This window comes from Mytilus californianus, unplaced genomic scaffold (assembly GCF_021869535.1).
Source record: "Mytilus californianus isolate M0D057914Y unplaced genomic scaffold, xbMytCali1.0.p SCAF_11, whole genome shotgun sequence".
Lineage (NCBI taxonomy): Eukaryota > Metazoa > Mollusca > Bivalvia > Mytilida > Mytilidae > Mytilus > Mytilus californianus.
The window spans coordinates 51341827-51368259 of NW_026262593.1; the positions used below are offsets into that span (position 1 = coordinate 51341827).

At 32.2% G+C, this 26433-nt stretch overlaps 1 protein-coding gene across 7 annotated transcripts in view; it reads right to left on the reverse strand.

Moving 5' to 3' along the window:
* LOC127720274 (uncharacterized) overlaps positions 1-26433 on the reverse strand; it is an 89157-nt gene that overhangs the window by 54122 nt on the left and 8602 nt on the right. For 2 of the 7 annotated variants that reach the window (XM_052226780.1, XM_052226775.1), the window contains exons 1-2: positions 2594-2724; positions 239-397 (exon numbers count right to left, since the gene is read on the reverse strand). The exons of 2 other annotated variants lie outside the window; for them this stretch is intronic. In XM_052226780.1, the coding sequence (XP_052082740.1) occupies positions 239-397; positions 2594-2620 (186 nt within the window). In that variant the 5' untranslated portion in view covers positions 2621-2724. Of the gene's footprint in view, positions 1-238; positions 398-2593; positions 2725-9051; positions 11717-14060; positions 14173-15393; positions 15489-25063; positions 25143-26433 lie in introns of those variants that run through there. 3 more of the 7 variants (XR_007990686.1, XM_052226782.1, XM_052226776.1) reach the window with 3 other exon arrangements.

Genomic DNA, 26433 nt, shown 5'->3' on the forward strand with positions numbered 1-26433 from the left:
TTACTTTTATACCATTAAGTAGCTGAGATGCCATGCATTATTTATCCTTCCCCTTTTTACTGGATTTGCATCCCTATGTCTATCAGGGGACTCAATAAATTGTAATTAAATCTGATATTTCCCAATTATGTTAAGAAAAACAAATTGAGCCTAAATTAATACTTTACAAGTCAAGTGTTCCATAGGCCAAGACGTTTTGGATTATACTAAATATTGAAATACAAATCTGGTTCTTTACCTCACCAATTACTGTAAATCTGTATCCATCTGGCTTTTTCTTATTTCTAACAGACAACACTCCTTTAATTTTTCTGGATTTGTTTATGTTACCGCCATCCCTACCAATGGCCAGTCCCATCAACTTGAAAGGGACCATGAATGTTTCTGTATAAACAGGCTACAAAAAATCATCAGATATCTCTTATTGCAACTTTAAGTGCATTCAATAATACTGTAAAATTGTGTTATTCCTTGTTCTGTCTTACTTGAATTCATATCATAAGACTTCAATTAAATCTTAATTAAAGAACAAAGTTCCTAAGTCCCCCATGATGGACATACTTAACGGTCAAAGTGCAATAACTGAATATTATAAAAATGTTTTGTTCTGTAAACTCTTTACAAATACCTTACAGGAATGTAGGTTTTAGGGTGCATGCAATGCAATTTTTGCCAACTATTAATATTTTAAAGAAGCATAACTCTTTCAGAAATAGTTGATTGACACTGATTTTCAAAATTGCTGATATAATTTGTTGATATAATTTTCATAAAAATGTGACAAGAACTGTACACATGAGTGCACTGTAACAGTGCAATTTTCCATAAAATTAATATTTCCAAGGGGCATAACTCTTTGGAAAATAGGCAATATTTTTTAAACTTTTCCGAGAAATTGCTAATACAAACCTTTAATATAAGTTGATAAAATATTGGCGAAAAATATAGCAATTCCACAGATTGCTAAAAACGTGTATCAGTGTATGCGTACACATTACTTGACATTGCAAACTGTGAAGCATGTTTACGGGTACAATTTTTCCCGACACAACACTTTGTAGGTGACAAAGAAATACATGGTGTCTATCCGTTCAATCTTTTAAGCATAAAGCAGACTTTCACATGTACAATACTAGCCAGACATTTATATTCAATGTTTAGATCAGCATTGTTCCAGACAATTTCGATTCTGTTTAATTCAGTGCCCCTCAACTATTTTTCAAAGAGTTATGTCCATTAGAATTATTTATCATATTTAATATTGCGTAGTAAAAGCACTCTTACATGAACACATTGTATGCATGATAAATAAAGTGTACTTAATGTTCACCAAATAAAGATATACTATATGCACTTAAACTAGAATGTTTTTTTATAAAGATTTATGTTAATGCGTTTTTTTTTCAAATTCACAGCCTACCTTGGTAGCCATATTGGTAACTCTATTGTCGAAAGGAAATTGTTAACAACTTATAATTATCAAAACCACACAAGGTTTAAAACTGTCTTTTATCAATATGTTATCAGTATTTTTCTTTTGTCTGATAAATAAATTGATCACAAAGTCATGTGAGTCAACAATCTTATCTATATACATACAGATTTGTTAATAGAAAAAGAGTTGAAAAATAAAGTTACTTTAATCAGGGGTTGGGTGGTGAGATGTTCTTCTTTCTGTTTTCCATAACATTTATTTATGCAATTTTTTTTCCTTTAAATATTTGCTTGTTTTTATCTACTTTGTAAATTTTAAGCATCTCATTTTTTTATTTGATTGCCCAGTTTTCTGTATTTCTTTCTCTTTATTGCCCATTAAACAGTATGATCAACAATTGAAATGGCAACTCATGCAGATGTTGCTCCTGCAGATCTTCATACCGTATAGCGGGTTATTTTTGCTGGGTGTAAATGGTCGCTTGTTTTCGCGGATTGAACGAAATCGCCAAAATAAATTCCGCTAATTTAAAAGTGTACATGCAATGGTATTGTATAAAAGTTTTGAATCGTCAAAATAATAACCGCCAAAATATTTTGTATACCTTATTCAATGAAAATTGCGAAATTTTACACCCGCGAAAATAACCCGCTATACGGTACTTTGATCTTTTATGTTTTCCTTGCAGCTTTTATAACTAGTTTTGCTTTATTAATGTTTCTGCTTTGCATGTGTTTATATTCTATTAAAGTGCTTTACTTGTTTGTGCTTTGCTTTCATATTGATAAGCATTTTTTTATTAGGCAATATAGCTGTCTTACTTTGTATGTCTAATGTGTATGTTTTATATGTCTTAATATTTTATGTGTTGTTGTTTTTGATAATGTCGCAAAATGTTCTGCAGAGTTTATGTTTGTACAATTACATGCAATCCGACTTAAAGCCAAATTTTCTATTCTATACTACTCTGTTATTTTCTACCCTAAACCTCTATCCAGACCTTCAAATTTCTAAACTACTGCGGTAAACTACAATCACTGACTGACCAAATTCTTGATTAGATTAAAATTTTGTCAATTTAGTAAATAATATGTACCTGCAAATGAAATAAACCATCTTAAAGCATACCTAATAAAAAGACTCATTTGGCCAATTTACCTGTTCCGCGGCATCTTTATAATCCATTCCCTTTTCTTAAATCACCACCTGAACACATTCAATTAAGAGTTAGCCACCTACAAAACAGGTCAAGTTCCTTAGTAAGAAGAACGAAAAGAAACAATGCACAAATAAAATGTCTAATCAACATTTTTTCTATTCATTTCATTCATTAACAATAACTCGTTATAATTTTTTATTATACTATGGATGCATTTATTTTCGTGGGTAGCAGTTTGTGTGGATTATGGGAAAATTATATTCACGTGGATATTTGATTTTGTGGTTTTGCTAATTCTACCAGCCTATCGAAACTTTATTCTTTGTTGAGTTATTTAAATAATAAAAATAAGCAATAACAACAGTAAATAATAGCAAAGACATTACAAAATAGTGAGCCCTAAAAATAACACCACTACCATGACGATAGGTTCATCATGTTGCATACCCATAGTATGTGACAATTTTTTGCAGTAAAAATTGCTGTTAACTCAACCACCTATTTGATAAATTTCTACATCTGAGCCTCGGTACCAAATTTAAGTGAACCCTAAATTGTTATGTTTTATGGTGTTGAAAAGAACTGCAAGATTAGAAGATATTTAATAGCTGAATATCAATTACTTAGTCATGTATGACTGATAATAAAACTTCATGCATTTTATTTGTATGGTGTATATTGTAGAATAATTGTAGATCAAAAAGGATTATAGGTATACTATTGAGAGTAATAAGTGACCATTAATTGTGTATAAGACTATTCAATTGTGTAGTATAAGAGATATCAACTGTGACCAACTAAGATTGGCATTCAAGTGGAGATGATTCCAATTCCAAATACTCCCACATTTGATTTAAATTGTTTGTAAATAATGAACATTTCTATTATACTGTATTTTACCAGTACTTGCGCTTGCTTTTAAAGGGAAAACATTGGATAATAGCATTTTTTTTAAAGTGTGGAAATCAACTTTGATATCAATACACATCTTGTACCAATTTAATTTTTTACAGTAAGTTACACAATTCAAGCATAACGAAAATGATATTGTACAAACAAATAAGTTGATTTCTTCATACAACTTTCGAGATCTTCTCATTTTTACTTGCTGTTATCTTAATGGAGAAAATTTGCACCAATCCAGTGCTCTAGGAGTTCCAGACTGGAAAATTCGTCCACATCAGTTTACTGGGGTCTTTTGTAAGATAGGTATTTGAAGAATACTGTTTGTTAAAAGAAATATTTTGACATGACATTCTCAGGGGAGGTAGAAATAGATGAAAGTTAACTCTGGAGAAAAGCGAAAAACAGCAAATTATACCTTGTCGGATTTCTCATGATTAAGAAATGCCAGGCGTTATCCCAGCAAAAAAAAAAAACAAAAAAAAAACGATAATGTAAAATTATTCTTACGTAATAATTATGCTATAATAAGTTGACTTATGAACGCATGAAGATAATTCATACCAATTTTAATGAAAAAGTCAACAATGTTTTTTTTTTTTAATTTGATAAATATATATTTAACCGCAAAAAATGCCGTATTTTCATAAAATCCTAAATCTTCGTTAAAAATTAATTTTTTCTAAAGAAATGTTGTATATATTAAGAAGATATTTATGTAAAGTAGATTTTCATAAGGTTTTTACAAAAATTCGCTGGTGTTTATCCGTTAAAAAAAGTTAGTTGTGTCTATCCAAAGGATAATAATGTAAAAAAAAAACGAAATTTTTAGTAAATATCTAAAATTTAGACCCCATTTATCTCTTAAAATAGAGCATATGATGGATTTTTTAACGAAAACTTGCATACATGTTTTTTTATTTTACCTACGTAATTTAAATATGTTATAAAATGATATACATAAAACTAACGTTAGAGTAAAATTCATGTAAACGTCATATTTAATCATAATTTTATATGATTTTGGCTCTCATAGTTATTTATTGTTCAGTAGACGACGTCAGAAAAAAGGGACTAGGTATTTATTTGTTGGAAATAAAATAAAATTTCAAAACTATTTTGTCTTTCACCCCCCCCCCCCTCCCCCCCCCCCCCCCCCCCCCCCCCCCCCCCATAAACGCATGAAGATAATTCATACCAATTTTAATGAAAAAGTCAACAATGTTTTTTTTTTTTAATTTGATAAATATATATTTAACCGCAAAAAATGCCGTATTTTCATAAAATCCTAAATCTTCGTTAAAAATTAATTTTTTCTAAAGAAATGTTGTATATATTAAGAAGATATTTATGTAAAGTAGATTTTCATAAGGTTTTTACAAAAATTCGCTGGTGTTTATCCGTTAAAAAAAGTTAGTTGTGTCTATCCAAAGGATAATAATGTAAAAAAAAAACGAAATTTTTAGTAAATATCTAAAATTTAGACCCCATTTATCTCTTAAAATAGAGCATATGATGGATTTTTTAACGAAAACTTGCATACATGTTTTTTTATTTTACCTACGTAATTTAAATATGTTATAAAATGATATACATAAAACTAACGTTAGAGTAAAATTCATGTAAACGTCATATTTAATCATAATTTTATATGATTTTGGCTCTCATAGTTATTTATTGTTCAATAGACGACGTCAGAAAAAAAGAGACTAGGTATTTATTTGTTGGAAATAAAATAAAATTTCAAAACTATTTTGTCTTTCACCCCCCCCCCCCCCCCCCCCTCCCCCCCCCCCCCTCATGAACGCATGAAGATAATTCATACCAATTTTAATGAAAAAGTCAACAATGTTTTTTTTTTTTAATTTGATAAATATATATTTAACCGCAAAAAATGCCGTATTTTCATAAAATCCTAAATCTTCGTTAAAAATTAATTTTTTCTAAAGAAATGTTGTATATATTAAGAAGATATTTATGTAAAGTAGATTTTCATAAGGTTTTTACAAAAATTCGCTGGTGTTTATCCGTTAAAAAAAGTTAGTTGTGTCTATCCAAAGGATAATAATGTAAAAAAAAACGAAATTTTTAGTAAATATCTAAAATTTAGACCCCATTTATCTCTTAAAATAGAGCATATGATGGATTTTTTAACGAAAACTTGCATACATGTTTTTTTATTTTACCTACGTAATTTAAATATGTTATAAAATGATATACATAAAACTAACGTTAGAGTAAAATTCATGTAAACGTCATATTTAATCATAATTTTATATGATTTTGGCTCTCATAGTTATTTATTGTTCAATAGACGACGTCAGAAAAAAAGGGACTAGGTATTTATTTGTTGGAAATAAAATAAAATTTCAAAACTATTTTGTCTTTCACCCCCCCCCCCCCCCCCCCCCCCCCCCCCCCCCCCAGATCAGAGCTATATAAAACAGGCATATCTTTATATATGTCTAATTTTACATATAGCTCTGGTAATACCAGAGACACATACTATAATGTATTATATATCTCTTCTTATTCATATAAACATATCTGATTACATTGAAAGTTTCTGCGTTTAAAGCATTTATTAATATGAATCATTAGTTTGAGTATAGCGTAACAATATCCCTTGATTATAATGGGACGAAAAAGAGGCAAATGCACGGTGAAAATATAAAGGAGTCGTTCAATGAATTGGGGTGAAAAAAAAAATGAACTAGAAATCTGAAAAATGCAAATTTTTTTTTTTATTCTTTTTTTTGGCAAAATTAGCAGACACTTAAACAAGTGAGTAAGATAGATCTATACACAAAGTATAAAATCTTTAGTTCGGTCATTGAACAACAAAAACATTGTTGATATTATGTACTCATATTTTGGCATTGCACAAGGTCATGCTTTTCTCAGAATGTTCATGTCATCTTTTTCTGATCCGTTGCGTGTGTAACGATTAATAAGATGGTTTATTTATTAGTTGTTTCTTGCTTCGAACTAGCTTTCAGTTTACCACGAATATTGACCAGTACTTTAAATTTTTGTACTTTTTTGTTTTTATGTTAGCATTTTTAGGATTCATGTGAAACCATTTCAAAATGGTTTTTATATATGTTCTTGTGTTGTTCTGTTACATCACTGTCCAATGTAAGGAGATGGGTTATCGGTCATACACACGCTAGAAGCCTGTAATTCTTTGGCTGTCGTTAGTTGATGTCAAAACAGCTACTTTTGCCTTACTTTGATTTTGGAATACTGACCACGTACCTACACATACGTGTACTACACCAACTCTGACTAAGAGTGCTCAAACCTTACTTTTATCTTATTAAATCATTTATGAACTCAAAATTAAGACAACATGTACTTAGATCATATCAGTACCGAAAGTCTGGATTTTCGCCGAATTATACTCACCTGAACTGAAACCAAATCATAAGTTCAATCAAACCAGTGGTAGTGGAAAAAGAAAATATATGACCAAGAAATTGATGTTTGCACTGTATTGCAAGTGATGTTCTATTTGGAATAAATACAGTTAAGATATATGACCTGTAGTTCATAAGAAAATAAACAAATATCCTTAAGAACTGTAACCTGAGACTACACATACGTTTTCGTCCATATTCAACCATAAAATGAAACAACTAGGTGTCCCAGTGTAAGTGTACTTGAAATTGTCACATCTAGATATTCATTGTTCCTTGACAATGCAGAAGACTATGAAGAAAATATGTCATGGGCGATTCTTGTTGATGTTCAAGATGGTCAAGCCATTATAGACCATGTGTTTTAACATATTTTATACGATTTTTGATTCAAGAATAGGGCCATGAACAATTATATACGAGTTGTCGTGTTTAGAACATCCACATTGGTAATTCAGCAGTATAAGAAAAAAGGAAGTAGCTAGGTGTCTGACTGATCAGACAAATGATCATATACTGCGCGTTAAAACTCATTACTGTTCAGTTGCTGACTTGATATAAATTCATTCTGTTCAGTAGTTCATAAGAAAAGTGTGACAAACAACTTTTTGTTCATTCCACATATTGGCAAATGGGAAGTACTTATTGGACATGTATCAGACAAATTCAAAAGCGGAGACATTACAACTCGTTTAAAAAAATTATAGTTTTTTTCGAAATACTAAGGATGTTCTGCCCATGGAACATTTCAAATGTTGTGGACTTCAGCGCTCTTCAACTTCGTTCTTTATTTGGCCCTTTTATTTATTTTTTAATTCGAGCGTCACTTTTATGTCTTTTGTAGACGTAACGTGCATCTAATGTTCAAAGTTATAAGCCTGATTGCTATGATCTATGCTCGGAGAGAACCACCGGCCTTCGTTAGGAAATATTACAATCATAGTAAATTAAGATTGGAGTCGAGTGCACCTGCCTCGTGCGGGATTCGAACTCACAACGTCACTGTTGACTGGCTAGTGATACAGTAGTTGGACTACTGTTTTATCATTACTACTTAGACAACTCGGCCAGCGAGGTCCCCAATACAGGATGGATGTACACTAGACTAAAACTCTGTGAAATACGAGGAAGTAGCAAATGCGACAGAGGAACTGCTTTTTATTGCCGTTCTTCTTTTTTCTCTGACAATAGGCCACTTCACGGTTTGTTCGGCCATATTAAATAGGGGAGATTTTTTGGATGGATTTTGAAATAGTATGATAGTACGGGAAATTCTATGTATGTTTCCAAACAACTGTCCTCTTTTAATGATGTTTTACTGTATTTTTCAAACAATTTTGCCCTCTATTCAACATGGCAGCATTAACCGTGAGGGGGCCTATTGCTTGAAGGACTTAACTTCGTAAGGTAGATACTCTGTATACCGCAATCATCGATTGTACAATATCAATATACACAATCCGTCTAGTACTTCTCCTAAATCTGCAAATTTTGAGACATATTTGCAATGTTTATGTTAGACTTCTTATTTGTATAAGAAAAATAGGTGATTTGTTGCATTATCCAAATTGTTCAAATAAAACAAAAAAAAATTTAAGTTCTTCGAATGAATTTTTCAACTTTGTCAATTACCGGGATGTAACTCTTAAAGTAATTTTTTATACTGGAATGATAAGAGAAATTTTCATTTTTTTACTTGCAGCAAGAAACAAGTTCGGTAACACCATTTTGTCTTTTTGTTTTCCTTGAGCACACTATAAAACCTATCTTCTCGTATTTTATTTCAAAGTTCTATCTTATCGATTTCTTTTTATTCACAAAAATACGTTTTTATGAACAATCTATATAAATTTTGGTAATTTTGCACAACTTATAGCTTGTAGCACGGTGACCATATTTTTTTTATCATATTTTTTGAAAAAAAAAGCAATGAAAAATCTTCATTTGGCTAGGTATACAAAAATTATATCTGAGGAAATTTATACCGATGATCCACTTTAGATGAAGGATTCAGCAACATATTAAAGCAAGCTCATGTGTGTACCTTGTGTCGACATAACTGGTACCCGTATTCATGTTTAATTCTCATAAGATGTTTCTGACCACATTCCAGGAAATATAAAAATTCAGACAACTTTTATTTTTCAAATATTTATTAAAAAAATTAACAAATCAAAATGTCACCAATAACCAAATAAACTGCTTCGCTGAGCGCAGCTGGATACGCCCGCAGAGGTTCAACCCTGAACAGTTGGGGCAAAAATGGACACAATATTCAAGCTTGATACAGGTCTAAATTTGGATTGTATTAAATATTTGACATCCTATAGGTTTCTGAATAAATGTAGTCAAAGAACTTGAAATTGGCTATATGAATTGAATTTATATTCAATTAAAGATTTCTTGATGTTTTGCAATACACTGTGCTGTTGCGCAATACTTAGTAAACCTGTTGTCAGACTATAAACAAATAAAGTTCAATTAATTCTCAAGGTCATATTAGAAATTTATGAAAATGTAAAGGGAGCTTACATCAATAGATATAAACAATACACCAAAGTTTCATGAGAATTGCTGACAGCATTTTTGAGTTATTGTCCGAAAACTAGAAAATCCCCCCTTTTTTAATGAATAAAACCCCATAACTCAGAAATGTAAAATTTTAAATTTATAAAATTCTAAACGGAGCTTATATCAATAGATATAAACAATTCACCATAGCTTCATACGAACTGCTGAAAGCATTTTTGATTTTTTGTCCGAAAACTGGAAAATCCCCCTTTTTTATGAATAAAAACCAGTAACTCAGAAACGTATAATCTAAAATATATAAAAATCGAAAGGGAGCTCATGTCAATAGATATAAACAATTCACCACAATTTCTTGCAAGTTGGTGAAAGCATTCTTGAGTTATTGTCCGAAAACTGGAAAATCCCCCCTTTTTTAATGAAAAAAACCGCATAACTCGGAAACGTATAATCTAAAATTTATAAAAAACGAAAGGGATCTCATGTCAACAGATATAAACAATTCACCAAAGTTTTATGCAAATTGGTTAAAGCGTTTTTGAGTTAATGTCCGACATGTTGACGACGGACGGACGGACAGAGGTATACCATAATACGTGCCGTAAACGGGCGTATATAAATGAAAGACATAATATGAACAACTTTAAAGTTTCAACTAATAAATCAAATGTATATTTTTTGCAATAATTTTCTTAATCACAGATACTCATCAAAACCTAATCCATACGGGAACAATCATTTATCTTCCAGAATAGTCCATTTTCATATTACCGACGTATGACTTTGGAATTTATATTTTTTCGACATTTTACCTTCCCTGTAGTAAGACATTCTGGTACTCGGTCAAGCAAGAACAATATAAATAAGTAAATTCAAGATTTTAATTGATACAATTTTGAGGGAAAGTTAACTGTTTAATAAATGCTTTCTTTACATGACTAAATCATCAGAAAACAGGAAGTCTCCCCCCAAATTGCATGAATCATGAATTTGATTTTACTTCTTTTGGTTGCTTGTAATTGACTGAGCACAAGGATGTCTTACCACAGAGTAGGTAACCTGTCGTATATTTGTAGAACCCGGAGTCAAAAGTCGGTAAAATGAAAATGGTCTATTGGGTATGGTTTTTTCCTAAAAACATATTCTTATCCTAAATTTCATGAAAAATAATATTGTGATCAAACAGATGACTAAAAAAATATATTCTTAATCCAGATTTTCCCTAAACACTATTGTGTTACATTTTGAAAAAAAAATTTGACTGATAGGATCGAAAAACTAAAAGAAAATTTCGGACTCAGACAAAAAAATCATACCTCCCCCTTGAAGTTAAATGGTTGCTCCCTACCATAACACTATCATTACAAAGAAAAAGCTTAATAAAAATTTAAATCTTTAAATTATTTTAACTATAACTTATTTTTACAAATTTTGTCACCAGATCAGATTTTTTTAACTCTTTTTATCTTCAACATATAGAGAACAGAATTTTATTTAACAGTGTTATTTTTACTACTTTTTACCGAAGACTGCACTATCCTCAACTGATGAAACCAAAGTATTTGTATCATCATGAACTGCTAGCAATTGGTTAGTTAGACTATTAGATACACAATTATATCTTGCATTGGTTTCGCCTATTTTAAACTGCTCTAATTCTGTACTTATACTTGACTCTTCATCAGAATCCCACTCTTCCCAAGAGTCTTTTGTCTGTTGAGGCTTTAACCACCATGGTTGTTCATCCTCTCTGTTGCTTTCATTTTCTTTGCATTTTTCGAAACAAATGTCTGCTTTCACATTTGAAATCCTAGGAGAATCCAGGCTAATACAAGTTCGTCTGTAATATAAATAAATTTCTCCTTCCTCATTTGAAAATTCAGGAGAACCCAATATATTCTCTATGAAAGAAGTATTGGAGTGAACAATTTCACCAATGAGGAGTCGCAAATCAATAGGAAGTTCTCGCTTAGTCAATTTTCTTTGACCTTGATGCTGCTTTTTTACATTACCTCTACTTATTTTTTGAAGAGCACGCTGCTTTTGTTTTTGTTTTTTAACATAATCCATTCTCCTAAACATCTTGTTTTTGAGAAAAAACACAAAGCAATCCTCATCTTGATTTTTTGAATCAGATCGTTTTTTATCTTTTTTATGACGTCTATCCTCATTATTCTTTCCTTTAAAAACATTTTCACCTCCGCCATTATGGAACAGTTTCTTTATGTCAGCATAAAATCCGTAACCTCTTTGAATTCTTTTGTTGCTACGCTGAAATTACATAGATGTATATACTTGAATACAAGCTTCAATAATGCCTTATGTGTCTTCATACAAAAGCTACTAGGACAATGTAGTATTCTTGGTGTATAATCATGCTTTAAATATTGAAAAAGCTTAACAATTTTAAAGAGGATTCTCAAAGCAAACCTTGAGCTTGTTTCAAGAATGTACAGCTTATTATGCAATGGTGCTTGATTGGTGTTTCCCCTGTAGGCTTTTTTGACAGATGGAACACTAATATGAAGGGAGATAATGCAAAGAGACTTACTGGCATACTCTTTTTCTGTTTACTTAGCATGTTTATGTGTGATATTTCACAGGAATATTGTGTGTTAAATATCTAATTTTAGTAACAAGATCAACCTGTTCTTAGAACTAGTGACTTTAAAATCAATTAAGATCTTCCTCTTATCATATGGTATTACACATCCTTAAAACGTTTGCAATCAGATAAATGAAGTATATGATTCAGCATTCATAAACAATTTTTTTGCATACATATTTGTCTTCTCTTAGTTCCTTAGACCTTTTTTTGAAGACAATAGTGGATTCAAAATCAAAAGGAATTTTCTTCACACATCCAATCGAAAGGTTGAAAGCAATATATGGAGTATTTGATTTAGAATCCTGAAATAAGTTTTAAGCTTCTAATTCACAAAATACTGTTACTAGCAATGACCTTAACCAAGACATAGTAACCTTAAAATTAAAAGTGATCTTCTTCTCATTAAATGTATCTATATATATGCAAAAAAGGAGGTGATAAAAAAAAATCGCAACAGGACAACACCTTTCTGCACTAATTATGTTCCATTTTTAGTAATTATGATCTTGAACGTCGACATTTTGACCTCTCATTGAATCTTCTCTCATTACATGTGACTAATATATGGCCGAGTAGGTTGTATTCCCATATAAGGTATTTGACTAACTATTTAGAAACCACTTTCATGGATACATTTTGGTCTATCGTTAGTAGCTATGAATTTGACCTTTGACAAGTTGACCTCCATACCAACGTATAAATCAAAAGATATAACCAAGAGGTCAACAAGATTTTGTTCTAATTTCAGATTATCAATTGCAGCTGAATATTTGACTTTTCACCTATTGACCTTAAAATCATTATCATGTGTCTTCATCTCCACGGGCATCGTAACACCAAGTTTAAAATATGTTTAACAGAAAACGTACATCCTGAAACCAAAATGTTGTCCAGTTCAGTCTATTACCGGGGTAATACATGTTAATCACCTTACCTTACAACATTTTGATTTCAAAATAAATAAATTCCTTATACACTAATAGACCAAATGGTGACATCATTGAACAAAAGACTCTTACTGTGATGTAATAACATGAGCATAATACGACATCATAAATATATTGAAAAATGCACCAATTTGAAATTTGTCTTAAAAAATTTGGGCAATTTAAAAAAACAAAAGACATTTCTTGAACATGTTGAAACCAACATTATGCCCAATTTATGCCGCTGACTGACCTATGGAGGGGCCCGCTCCAATCATGCTTCAGTGATTCCCTATAAAATCAACCAAAATTTTTCCCTGGATCCGCCTATGCCAAATCAATTTTTGTAAAGATATTGTTAATGGCTTAATTGTTCTCACATTGTTGTCAATTTAATGGAAATTGAAATATCACAGTTGTTATCCATTAGTTTGATGCGTTTGAGCTTTTGATTTTGCCATATCATAAAGGACTTTTTCTTGGAGTTCGGTATTTTTGCTATTTTACTTTTGATGAAAACTGATATGTTGATCTTATGAGGACCTGACTCCTTTCGAACGGCAACCATAATATTGTAAGCGATTTCCAACATGGTTGCAATTGGACTAAACTGCAGATCAAACTTACTATTATGGCCATACAGGGACCTATCATTTGGTCTTGGTTGGGTATAGTCTCATTGGCAATTTATCACATCTTCTTATTTGTATATGATAAACAAACTGTTCCTTCTGTAAACAGTTTGTACATTACCTATCATACATTTCAAAACAGATGGTTAATAGTCTGTTTCAGATTTTTATCATGAGAACAAACAGAGCTGTATGTATATTCATTTATGTTTATGATCAAAAGACCAACATATAACGGGAATGCTATTTTTGTAGGGTCAGCAGAAAGAAAAAGGCACAAAACTACAATTATTTTTTCAGAAAATGGTAAAAATCAGGTCTACAGCTTTTTAAAACAACATTTCAAACTCCTTTTTATTATATTATTAAAATAAGCACAATATAAACAATACATTTTGACATTTTATAAAGAAATTCTATAGATTTTAATTTACACCACTCTTTAATACCTTAAAAATCAAATATTTGAAGTTGTACCTCAATCTCTTCCAGTTTATTGTTCAGCAAAAGTACAGCACTCTGAATTGCTTCTGATGAACCTATTATATTAAATGTCACAACCTAAAATTAAGATTAAATACATATTGAATCAGTTTGAATAACTTTTTTTCAATAAATGAAGATGACGGTGAATTGTTCATCTTCTCCTGGCTTTGCTCATCCAAACATAAATTTATAGACTAACTAATCGAAGAAACCAAATAGAGAAAAATATTCAACGAGTGACCAAACAACTCAATAATTCACGAATTCAAAAAATCACCAACTATATTTTTTTTCTTCGCGTTTACAATTTGTTTTGATCCGACGTTATCGACGTCTTGACAACGCCTATTGTTGTATGACGTCAGAGGAGTGAATTAAATAACCACGTTTATTTCATATGTGAAATTATCGGTTTTTATTTCACCAGGAAATCTATGTAATTCATTGCAACAATAACTCATCAAATAGGGTCAAAAACCCCAATATAAGCAGTCGACAGTTTTGGTGTATATATGAGCAGTAGGTAAATCTTATCAATCTCACCATACTGCCTGTCAGATATTCACCCTATCAAGATAAAAGACAAAAATTGCAGTTTACCTCTGTTCTATATTGTCAGCCATGCAGGTTGGCAGGCAAGACCTTTGGACCTTCTAGATATCAAAATGTCGCTTGTATCAAAGTTTGAATCCAATATAGCAATATAGCCAAGTCGCTAGAGCTGAAGATTTTTGTAAAAATTTAAGGCAGATGGGGATATTTAACAAGGACAAAGAAAGCCAAGTGATGATAACACATGTAGCTTAATTTTACCTTTTGGGTCAGGTGAGCTTAAAATCATAGGCCACTTGCTGCTTCTGGTAATGTTTTAAAGTTTAATGAGTGATGGAAAATATAACATAAGTGCTAGTTCACATGGTAGCAGTGTAGAGGATGATATGTCACCTTATCCCGAAACATTACCGTATTGGTGGAAAATTTTGCGATTTCATTGAATAAGGTATACACAATATTTTGGCGGTTATTTTTTGTCGAAAATAACCCGCTATACGGTATTCTGACTAAAGTACAACCACTCTTGGTTTTTACTCCTCAATGCCATGTCCTTAGTGAAGAAGCATCAAAATGTCTTCGGTGTAATCAAGCCAGGGACTCAATAACAACAACCTTCTTCCTGGAGGTGAGCATATTATCCTTAAAGACCAATGAGACATAACTGTCATGACTTTCACACTTAAATTTTCGTAATAGCACATGGATACTATGAATACTATGAATGTTATACTATAACCTTACAGCATTTTCTTTTTGTTTTTGTTTTTCAATTTTCTTCACTAAGGACTTATCTATCACATCTTTAATTACATTTCCATTTTTTCCAATTACTCTACCTAAAATAAGATAAAAGACTTCTTATAAATTGTTTTTTTCCAAAGCAGCTGCAATCTGTAAAGTTTTTGTTTGTTCTGAGAAAATTGTGTTTGCTTATATATTACCAGATAAACAAAACTCACAAGGGGGAGACATTTTATTTTATAATACATGTCACAACAGTTATATATATATCAGTACATGAAAGATTTAAAATATAAAACATCTTCAATAAGTAAAATATTTATTTTCATAATGACTGAGTTTCTACCACATGATTTGAATACTTTTGAAGAATTATTAATCCACAAATTAGTGGCAGTTTTTTTTTAAAATCTTTTAAATTGTGTCAACATTGCTCAATTATCATTGCATTAGTATACATAGCTCATACTACAAGATAGAATGTAAAAAAAGAATTCACTATCGGGTTAACAACAACCACAATCACTGTACAGACATATGAAAGAAACTGATTTTTCACACAAAAAATATAAAATATGATGTTTTTTTCTGCCTGTTGTCCTAAATAATTTCCACATTTTAGGGGACAAACCAGCTTTCATTTTTTCCATGGCCTAAACCGTTTTTTAATTTTGTTGATATAGTTGAATAATATGAACGTGAAAGAGCGTAAAGTATTAATCTAAAATATCCATCCTGAACCATAATTTCTTTCCATTAAAAATACCAGGTTTGTAAAACCAATTCAAGCTTATCTAACATTCAAATTTGAAATCCCACCTCGATGTTAGATTTACAGATTTCTATTATTGCTCTTAGACCTGTGTACAAATTGTATGCAAGGAAATTTTAAAACCTCAGAAAAGAGTTATTAGCTGAGTGAGTGCTTAAATAATATGGAAAGAGAATAACGTATAGATGGACTTGGTGTTTAGTAAAGGCAACAGTAGTATACCTCTGTTCAATAGTCATAAATCAATTAGCGAAAACAAATCTGGGTCACAAACTAAAACCAAGGGAAACACATCAGCCACAAGAGAAAAACAACAGAACAACAGAAACACTGAACTGCAACATAATCAAACGCCAACATACATAGAAACGGACTTTCTGATAACAACTGCCATAGTCCTGACTTGGTACATGACATTTTAAGAAAAATGGTGGGTTGAAGCTGGTTTGATGGCTAGCCAAACCTCCCACTTATATCGATCAATGTTGAAAATTATGCTGCTTAAAGGAAAACATATATATGTGACAGGAAGATAGTACAAATAAACGCAAGAACATGTAAAGGGCAGAGGAATACATAAATAAATAATATAACAGTACATTACAACATTAAAATTTGCGAAATCATTCATGGCCTAGTGGACATTAGGACAACAATGACTACATATATGATGGTCTTCGAGTGAAATTTTGATAGTCCGGCAAGTGTATGCATTAAAAGTTTGGCAATCAATTATGTTAAAGGGTTGAAATACGATATTGACCAATTTGCCTAATGATTATAATGGTTGCATACAAAAGATTAATAAACATTTATAATTGGTCAGAAAATAAATGGAGAATGTGTGTATGAACCACAGATACCCCTGATTGTAAATATGCATGAGTCAACTTTCAGACGCATGATTCATGTGTTTAAGTCCATTTTGTTATTTTAAGCATTGTGTATAAGTTTCATAATATTTGGTTGAGGCAGAGTACTAAAGTAAAAGAACAGAAACGAAAATGTATCCATTTTTATGTTCATAAAGGTGCATAACTCATGAACAGTAAAAATGACGCCACATAATTTCAAACCTGGTCGTTGTTTTGTGGTAATCAACATTGTGTATAAGTTTTATAAAATTTGGTTGAAAGCATTAACTAAAGTAAGAGAACGGAACTAAAAAATTCAGCAATATTTATGTTTATAAAGGGACATATCTCATGAACAGTAAAAGAGACGCCACACAGTTTCGAACTGTTTTTTTGTGTTTGTAAGCATTGTGTATTAATTATAACATTTTGTTGAGGCAAACCAATTTTGGGGATGTACGTGATGTACAGATGAGCAAATTAAGGTAACTTTCCACATAAGACAGGGGCTTAAAAAAAGAAAATAACCATAAACTCTTAATCAGACAAGATGACCACCTGACCACACTTAAAACTTATTGCTGTCAACATCATTTACAATATGATTCAGACTCTGGAATCAATACTTAGGATTTGGTGTTTCCAGCAAAAATTGTGTACTCCTAGTTTTTTTGGTAAAGATTTATTCCTTCATATTTTGATCTTTTCGTGTCATTGACGGAGGATCTCTATTATATAGAACACCGTGGATTAAAGGTCAGACATTTTCTCAAATTTTTATGAAGTACATCGATCATATAAGAAAACGATTTTCCAACCCAACGATAGTCATGGATGGCTACAATAGTTCATCAACAAAAGACATCACTCACTTCAGAAGAAGCAAATGAGCACAATCAAACACAACCACATTCACAAGTGATATTCCATTACGAATTAAGAAAGAAAAATTTCTCTTAAACCAATCTAACAAACAAAGATTTGTTGAAATTCTGATGGATACATTTCAAGAACATAGCATCGAGGCTATCATACAAGCCAAAGAAGATGCAGATTTACTTATCGTTAAGACAGCTGTAGAAAAATCAATTAGACAACAAGTTCTGATATACAGAGAAGACACTGACTTGTTTGTACAGCTTTGTCATCTTGCAGAAAAGATTTCTCATTGCATATTCTTTACCACTGACAAGCACAGTTCGATGAAAAATTCAAAGGTTTGTGATATACAAAAAACACAAGTTCTTGTTGAAGATGTGTGCCTTCAACTTCCTATTGTTCATGCCATTACTAGTTGTGACACAATAAGCCGATTGCATGGAATAGGTAAACCTGCCGTATTGAAAAAAAATAAAATCAGACCATCATCTTCAGACTCAAGGAGACGTTTTTTCTAAAGTCGTTGACTCTAAACTTGTATGGTGGCATGCCCTTAGAAGGACTGGGTATACTTCGTTGAAGAAAATGCACCACAAAAACGATGGCACTAAATAGATCATCTATAGTGCAAGTTCAGACTCTCCCACCAACTTCCGATGCTGCAAAGTTTCATTCTATGCGAGTTTATCTTCAGTGTCAATATTGGAGGTGGAAAACCTCTGAGGAAATGGACCCCCTGCAATGGGGTTGGACCGTGAAAAATTAAGAACTCTTTCCTATTGAAATGACAAAGCAGCCAGCCCCTGAATTCCTCTTGAAGATAATTCACTGTAATTACAAGACTGATTGTGACAACCATACGTGTAGCTGTCGCCAGAATGGCATTTCTTATTCCAGTGGTTGTGGGGAGTGCAGAGATATAAACTGTTGAAACTCAAAACTCGAACTAGAGGAACTTGATGTCGAAGAAAATGAGGACATATGACCATATAATTGTCTGAGTGATTTTGCTGTTGCTAAAATTTGATCATTAATTGACTAATGATAAGGCAATCGCTAAACTATTCTTGGGTAAAAAAAAATTAAAAAATAAAGATTTTTCAAGATTCATTTTTCGATTACCAAATTCATTAAAAACATTATGTTGTAATACACAACAAACAGACTTTGATAGTAGATAAAGAGATATAATGTGCTAAAAAAACAGTTTTAGAAGTTTAATCATGTTTCAATATGACAAACATTAAGATTCAGCTTTCAAACGAAAATCCCATTACATTGAAACATTTTCCACGGGTTTAGCTGGTTAATATATAGACAAAATGATTGCATATAAATGTCTTACTATCTTTTAATAATTCATTCATTAAGGTTCTTCATTCTAGCGAAAAAAGAATCAGCATTAATTTAGTAAAAACAAGAGTGCACACGCTGAAATGTCTCGCCTTCTTTACTAATCATTGATATTATGTTGATAGTCCTAAATATAAAGCTTTATTACAACTGTCACATAAACTTAACATTAACCAAGTAAACTAAACATTGACCAATGAACCATGAAAATAAGGTCGAGGTCAGATGAACCATGCTAGATAGGCATGTACAGCTAACAATTCTTCCATACAACAAATATAGTTGACCTATTGTTTATAGTTTAAGAAAAACAGACCAAAACACAAAAACTTAACACTGAGCAATGAACCTTGAAAATGAGGTCAAGGTCAAATAAAACCTGCGTGACTGACATATAGATCATAAAATATTTCCATACACCAAATATAGTTGAACTATTGCATTTAGTATTTGAAAAAAAGACCAAAACTCAAAAACTTAACATTGACCACTGAACCATGAAAATGAGGTCAAGGTCAGATGACACCTGCGAGCTAGACATGTACACCTTACAATCATTCCATACACCAAATATAGTAGTCATATTGCATACAGTATAAGAAAAACAGTCCAAAACACATAAAAATGCTCCGCTGGGGCGCAGCTTGATACGACCGCAGAGGTCGAACCCTGAACAGTTGGGGAAAGTATGGACAGAACATTCAAGCTTGATACAGCACTGAATTCGGATTGTGATTAAATATTTGACACAGCATAGGTTTCTGACACAGAATGAATGTGGTCTAAGAACTTGAATTTTTTTAATTTACCTATTCAAACCATATCATTATTATTTGCTTTTATATAAATCAGAAATAACCAATTTAAAATGGAAAATTTTAAAGAAAAAAAAAATCCCTCCACTAAATTTTTTGAACCCCTTTATGATTCATCACCCCCAAACTCAATCCCAGCCTTCCATTTGTGGTATGGTACCTTGCAGTACAATTTCAGAGAGATCCATACACTTGAACACAAGTTATTGTCTGGAAACTAGAAAAATGCTTGTTTTTAGGCCCCTTTTTGGCCCCAAATTCCTAAACGTTTAGGGCAATTACCCCCAAACTCAAACCCAGCTTTCCTTTTGTGATATGGAACCTTGCAGTACAATTTCATAAAGATCCATACACTAACACACAAGTTATTGTCTGGAAACTAGAAAAATGCTTGTTTTTAGGCCCCTTTTTGGCCCCAAATTCCTAAACGTTTAGGGCAATTACCCCCAAACTCAAACCCAGCTTTCCTTTTGTGATATGGAACCTTGTAGTACAATTTCATAAAGATCCATACACTTACACACAAGTTATTGTCTGGAAACTAGAAAATGCTTGTTTTTTGCCCCTTTTTGGCCCCTAATTCCTAAAATTTTTAGGCAATTACCCCCAAAATCAATCCCAGCCTTCCCTTTGTGGTATGGTACCTTGCAGTACAATTTCAGAGAGATCCATACACTTGAACACAAGTTATTGTCTGGAAACTAGAAAAATGCTATTTTTGGCCCCTTTTGGGCCACTTATTCCTAAACGTTTTGGGCAATTACCCCCAAACTCAATTCCAGCTTTCCCTTTGTGATATGAAACCTTGTAGTTCAATTTTAGAAAAATCCATATACTTACACACAAGTTTTTATCATGAAACTAGAAAAATGCTTGTTTTTTGCCCCTTTTTTGGCCCCTAATTCCTAAAATTTTGAGGCAATTACCCCCAAAATCAATCCCAGCATTCCCTTTGTGATATGGAACCTTGTGGTACAATGTCAGACAGATCCATACACTAACACACAAGTTATGTCTGGAAGTTACAAAAATGCTTATTTTTGGCCCCTTTTTGGCCCCTAATTCCTTAACTGTTGGTACCATAACCCCCAAAATCAATCCCAACCTTCCTTTTGTGGTATTGAACCTTATGGTAAAATTTCATGGAGATCCATTCACTTAAACTAAAGTTAGAGTGCGAAAACCAATGTGTCTTCGGACGACAACGACGACGCCAACGTCATACCAATATACGACCAAAAAATTTTTAATTTTTGCGGTCGTATAAAAACTTAACTATAACCACTGAACCATGAAAATGAGGTCAAGGTCAGATGACACCTGCCAGTTGGACATGTACACCCTACAGTCCTTCCATACACCGAATATACTAGACCTATTGCTTATAGTATCTGAGATATGGACTTGACCACCAAAACTTAACCTTATTCACTGATCCATGAAATGAGGTCGAGGTCAAGTGAAAACTATATATAATAATAATAATAATAATAATAATAATAATAATAATAATAATAATAATAAATTCTTTATTTAAAGAGGGTAAAATCAGTTAGTTACAATAAACTAATCTTCCCTGAGGCCCTCACATACAAATTACAATACAATCAAAAACAGATATTTACACATAGTTAATTTACAGTCAATTAGTTCAATGTAATATTACTAACATGATAAGATATAAGGCTGTTCAAGATGCACATGTAGTCAAAAAATCAAATAAAAATAAAAATAAAAGAATATACAAATCCATTGTAGAAAACATAATCTTATCAGGACTGTGTTAAGTACTTCTTGATACTTTGTTTAAAAGTATAAGTGTTTTGAGCTTTACGCATTTTGTGTGGCAGTCCATTCCATAACACTGATCCAGAATAAACAAAAGATTTCTTAAATAGCTCAGCTTTTGGCTTAGGAACTATCATATTACCTTGAGTGACACCTCTCAAGGAGTAAGGATTATTATCTGATTTCAGTTTAAACTTTTGAACTAGGTACATTGGAGCTTCCATACGCATACATTTATATAGAAGTAAATATTTGTGGTATTTGATTCTATTGTCAACTGTCATCCACCCAAGTTCTTTAAATAAGGGGGCTGAGGGGGATAAAGGATCTGCATCTAGAATTAATCTTGCTGCCCTTTTTTGGAGTTTTAAAATTCTTGTTATCCCTTCATTTTTACATTCACCCCAAATAATACAGCAGTAGTCAATCAGGGGCAGAATATACCCATTGTAATATGTTTTCCTTGCATTTATATCTAAAAATTTCTTTATTTTAGAAAGAAGGTATATTCTGGATGATATATTAGCACAAACTTGGTCAATTTGATTTCTCCAGCTAAGTGTGCTGTCAATTTTAACACCTAATAATATTTCACATGAAGAATTTTGTAATACTTTTGAATTTATTATCAAGTTTGGTTGATAAGTCTGAATTGATAGTTTCTGCTTTGTTCCAGTAACCAAACATTTTGTTTTGTTTGCATTAATGAACATGTTATTCATTTTGCACCACTCTTCAACCCTGTATAAATCTTCTTGAACATCATCATGTATATTTTCTATGTTTTTCCCTGATTTATGAAGAGTGGTGTCTGTCTGACAGGCATGAGGACCTTGCAATGTACGCACATACCAAATATAGTTATCCTATTACTTATAATAAGAGAGAATTTAACATTACAAAAAATCTTAACTTTTTTTTCAAGTAGTCACTGAACCATGAAAATGAGGTCAAGGACATTGGACATGTGACTGATGGAAACTTCGTAACATGAGGCATCCATATACAAAGTATGAAGCATCCAGATCTTCCACCTTCTAAAATATAAAGCTTTTAAGAAGTTAGCTAAAGCCGCCGCCGCCGCCGCCGAATCACAATCCCTATGTCGAGCTTTCTGCGACAAAAGTCGCAGGCTCGACAAAAATGACTGAATTTTAGAGTTTTCCCGGTTTTTCACAGTTTTACTTTCAAAATCTCATTTTGTACCCCAAAATGACTCTTTTCCGCAAAATATATTTTTGTATATTTTTACTAGATGATGTATAGGTACATAAACTTTAGTTTTTACCATTAAAACTATTTGTTGCAATTAGTGTGAGGTAAAAATCAACCTTTTTTAGAACAGATTGACTAGACTATCAATATTGACACAGATGGATGACTTCATACTAAAATCTATGACAAACAGATGATTCAATTTTCCTATTATCAATTTCCCATTTCTCAGCAGTAACATACCATCTGCTCCATCGTATGGTTGTACATATCTCAATTGATACGTTGTGCTCCTGCATGTTCACACTTTACGGACTTCATATACAAGAGTGTGGCCCCTACGCAGAACTGCTCCAACAGTGTTATAAGGAGGAAAGATTAAAAATGACACTCCATAAATTTCATGATCATCATCACGTTCAACAGGTTGATCTAAACAATTAATGTGTCTGTATCTAAACTAACTAAAAAATTTTTTACCACGTCTTAGATTGAGGTTTAACATCCATGTCGTCTTTCTGCTAAGTACCGAACGTGATCTATTCCCGAATATGACTGTAACATATCGAGTGTGAATTTGCAATGCTATACGACGTGTTTCGGTATTTTGTACATGTACAACATCAGTGGGGTAGCTAGGCAATTTTTTAGTTTATGCCCGAACCTCAGAGAGGGTCTAGTGGCTCCAACATACCCCATCCAGTCCATGACAGAGCTTGTGTGCAGGTTCCAGAGGACCAACCCCCCAGGCAGCTCTAGCGTTATCAAGAAAGAGATATTACTAGTTTCTTTTAAAAACTGATCAATAGCAACATACTTTGGAGACGTATTTGTTTATTTCTTATCTTTAGTATACTGATTGTGTTGATTTGAAATATAATGGTCAATGGTTTTAGAGAAACAGTTCTAACCAGTTACTGTGAAACATGTTTTCCAAGATTTAGATATTTTATTTTTACACGGGAATCTTTACACCAAAATTACTGATAAAAGAGACGATTTTCTGTTCACTATTGATGATTTTCCTTTTTTAGACTGTAATGTTCCTTTGGAAACCCTCTAACTGGGTTTATATATCCCAACACGGTTGCTATGCCCATGTATGTACGTTTTGAATTTCAATGAACGTAAATTATGGACTACAGTAAATTATAAAGTAAAGGATTTCGTTACCACAAATTACTAAAAACCTAATTCTTTCAAGGATACAAAGAACGGGTTAAAAGTTTGGCTGTACCCGTAGAAAACTTATTAAAACATTCATGTATTTATTTTTGATATTTCTGTTATGGTTTCGGTTCGATAATATGTTTTGTCTTATCGTTTGTAGTCCAAATAATTATAAAATAGCCTTTCAATGCCGTCATTGTCATGAATATTGTTTGGAATGGTATTAGGGAAATAATTGAATAAAGTTCAAGATTGCATGTTTGTAATGTATTTGCGTCGCTGTTTGTATTGGTGTATGTCGTTTATGGAAGATGTTCGCTGTTGTTCTGCGGTTTGCATGGTGTCGACCATATTATTTGTTTGTTCGTTTCTCTGTGATGATCGTTTGTGCTGTATTTAACATTGCCATGTAGGCCGGAGCTTTGGCTAGCATTAAACCAGGTTCAACCCACCATTTATTCTTTAAATGTCCTGTACCAAGTCAGGAATATGGCAGTTGTTATGAAATCGTTCGTTTCTATGTATGTTGGTGTTTGTTTTTCTTGCATTTTAGTGTTCCGTTTGTTCCTTTGTTTTCCTCTTTTTGTTGTGTTTCCCTCTGTTTTAGTTTGTAACCCGGATCTTGTTTTTTCTCTCAATCGATTTATGACTTTGAACACCGGTATACTACTGTTGCCTTTATTCATGATCTAGGATTAGATGTGTAAATCGACATAATACACCCAAAATTCGAATAGTCTGTTACAATCTCTTGAACTTTCATATTGATGACAAAACTTTCAGCGTTAAAATAACATTTTGAACAGTCACTTAAAAATCTTTACCTGCTAAATGTTTTGGCACTGTGAAAGCCTTTTGCTTAAATTCCAATACACATCTAGCTTCATTTACTGCATTATGTGACTAAAAAAAAGACTAACATCAATAAAAAATCCTTCTCATTTCTGGAATGTTTCCTAGAATTATCTTAATAAAGTGATATAAATCATATATGAAAGACAGTTAAGTGAGAAAAAGCTTTTATTTATCACTTTAGTGGTCACCATATATATTTATGCACAAGTGTTCACACCATAGAAGACGTTCTCTCTTGATTCATAGCAAAAATTAGTACATTGCAAAAATCAGTGATTTATACAGTATATTGTAAAATAGTAACTTCTGCAGTCCTATAATGGTATGGTGATGTCGTCGTCTGTGTCTATGTCATTGTCATCTAAAGTGTGTATTTAGATTTTTAATTTTGAGCATGGTTTTAGAATTGGTCCACATTAAGGTCCAAAGGGTCCAAAAATAAACTTAAGTTTGAATTTCACAGAAATTAAATTCATGGGTTTTTTTTATATGCTGAATCTAAACATGTATTTAGATTTTTTATATTGGACCCAGTTTTGAAGTTGGTCCAAATCGGGGTTTAAAATTCAGTGTGTGAAACCTTTTTTGTCGAGGAGCTTTTCATTTCAACTCGCCAAATTGAAATCCCACTTGCCAGCTTGGCGAGTTTCCAAAATTTTGAAAGATTATTTTGGTGACCTTTTCCTTCCTTTCGTGTTATTTAAAAGCTGAATAAGTAGGCTTCTTATTTTTCCATGTCCCCCCAAGGGTGACTGGGGGATAGAAGTATGGTCACCATTGGTCTTCCTCCGACCGGCAGTAAAACCCTCGCAAAGTGGGGCGTCCGTATGGCTGTGCGGGATGTAGCCATGTCCGGTCAGAATTGGGACGTTAAATCTGATGCCTTCAGTTGTGTAAAGAGAGTGCCACGCTTTTTGCACGTTCAAAGAACCCTTGCAACAGCTCTTTGTGGGGGTCCGTACATGTAGGTGACCTGTTGCAAGGCTAAATTTATGTTCCTATCCAATATACCCCGTGGCAGTCTAAATTTCTCCGATCTTAATCCCCGACGCTTCTATCACAGAACGTACCTATTGTATTTATTGTTAATTTGTACTCGTCCTGAATATGCATGAAATATTTGCCACTGGACGTTAAGCAACCAACAATCAACCATATTTTTTCATGCTGTTTTACATTATTAGAATAAAGTTTTTGTTTACTGTTTATAAGAAATTTACTCTCGATTCAATCTTCAAAACATATTTTAAAATTACATTGACAACATGCAAAAAGAAAGTGAAAGTAAATTTCTATGTCTATAAAACACGTTTTGATTAGTTTAAGTTTTTCATACAAC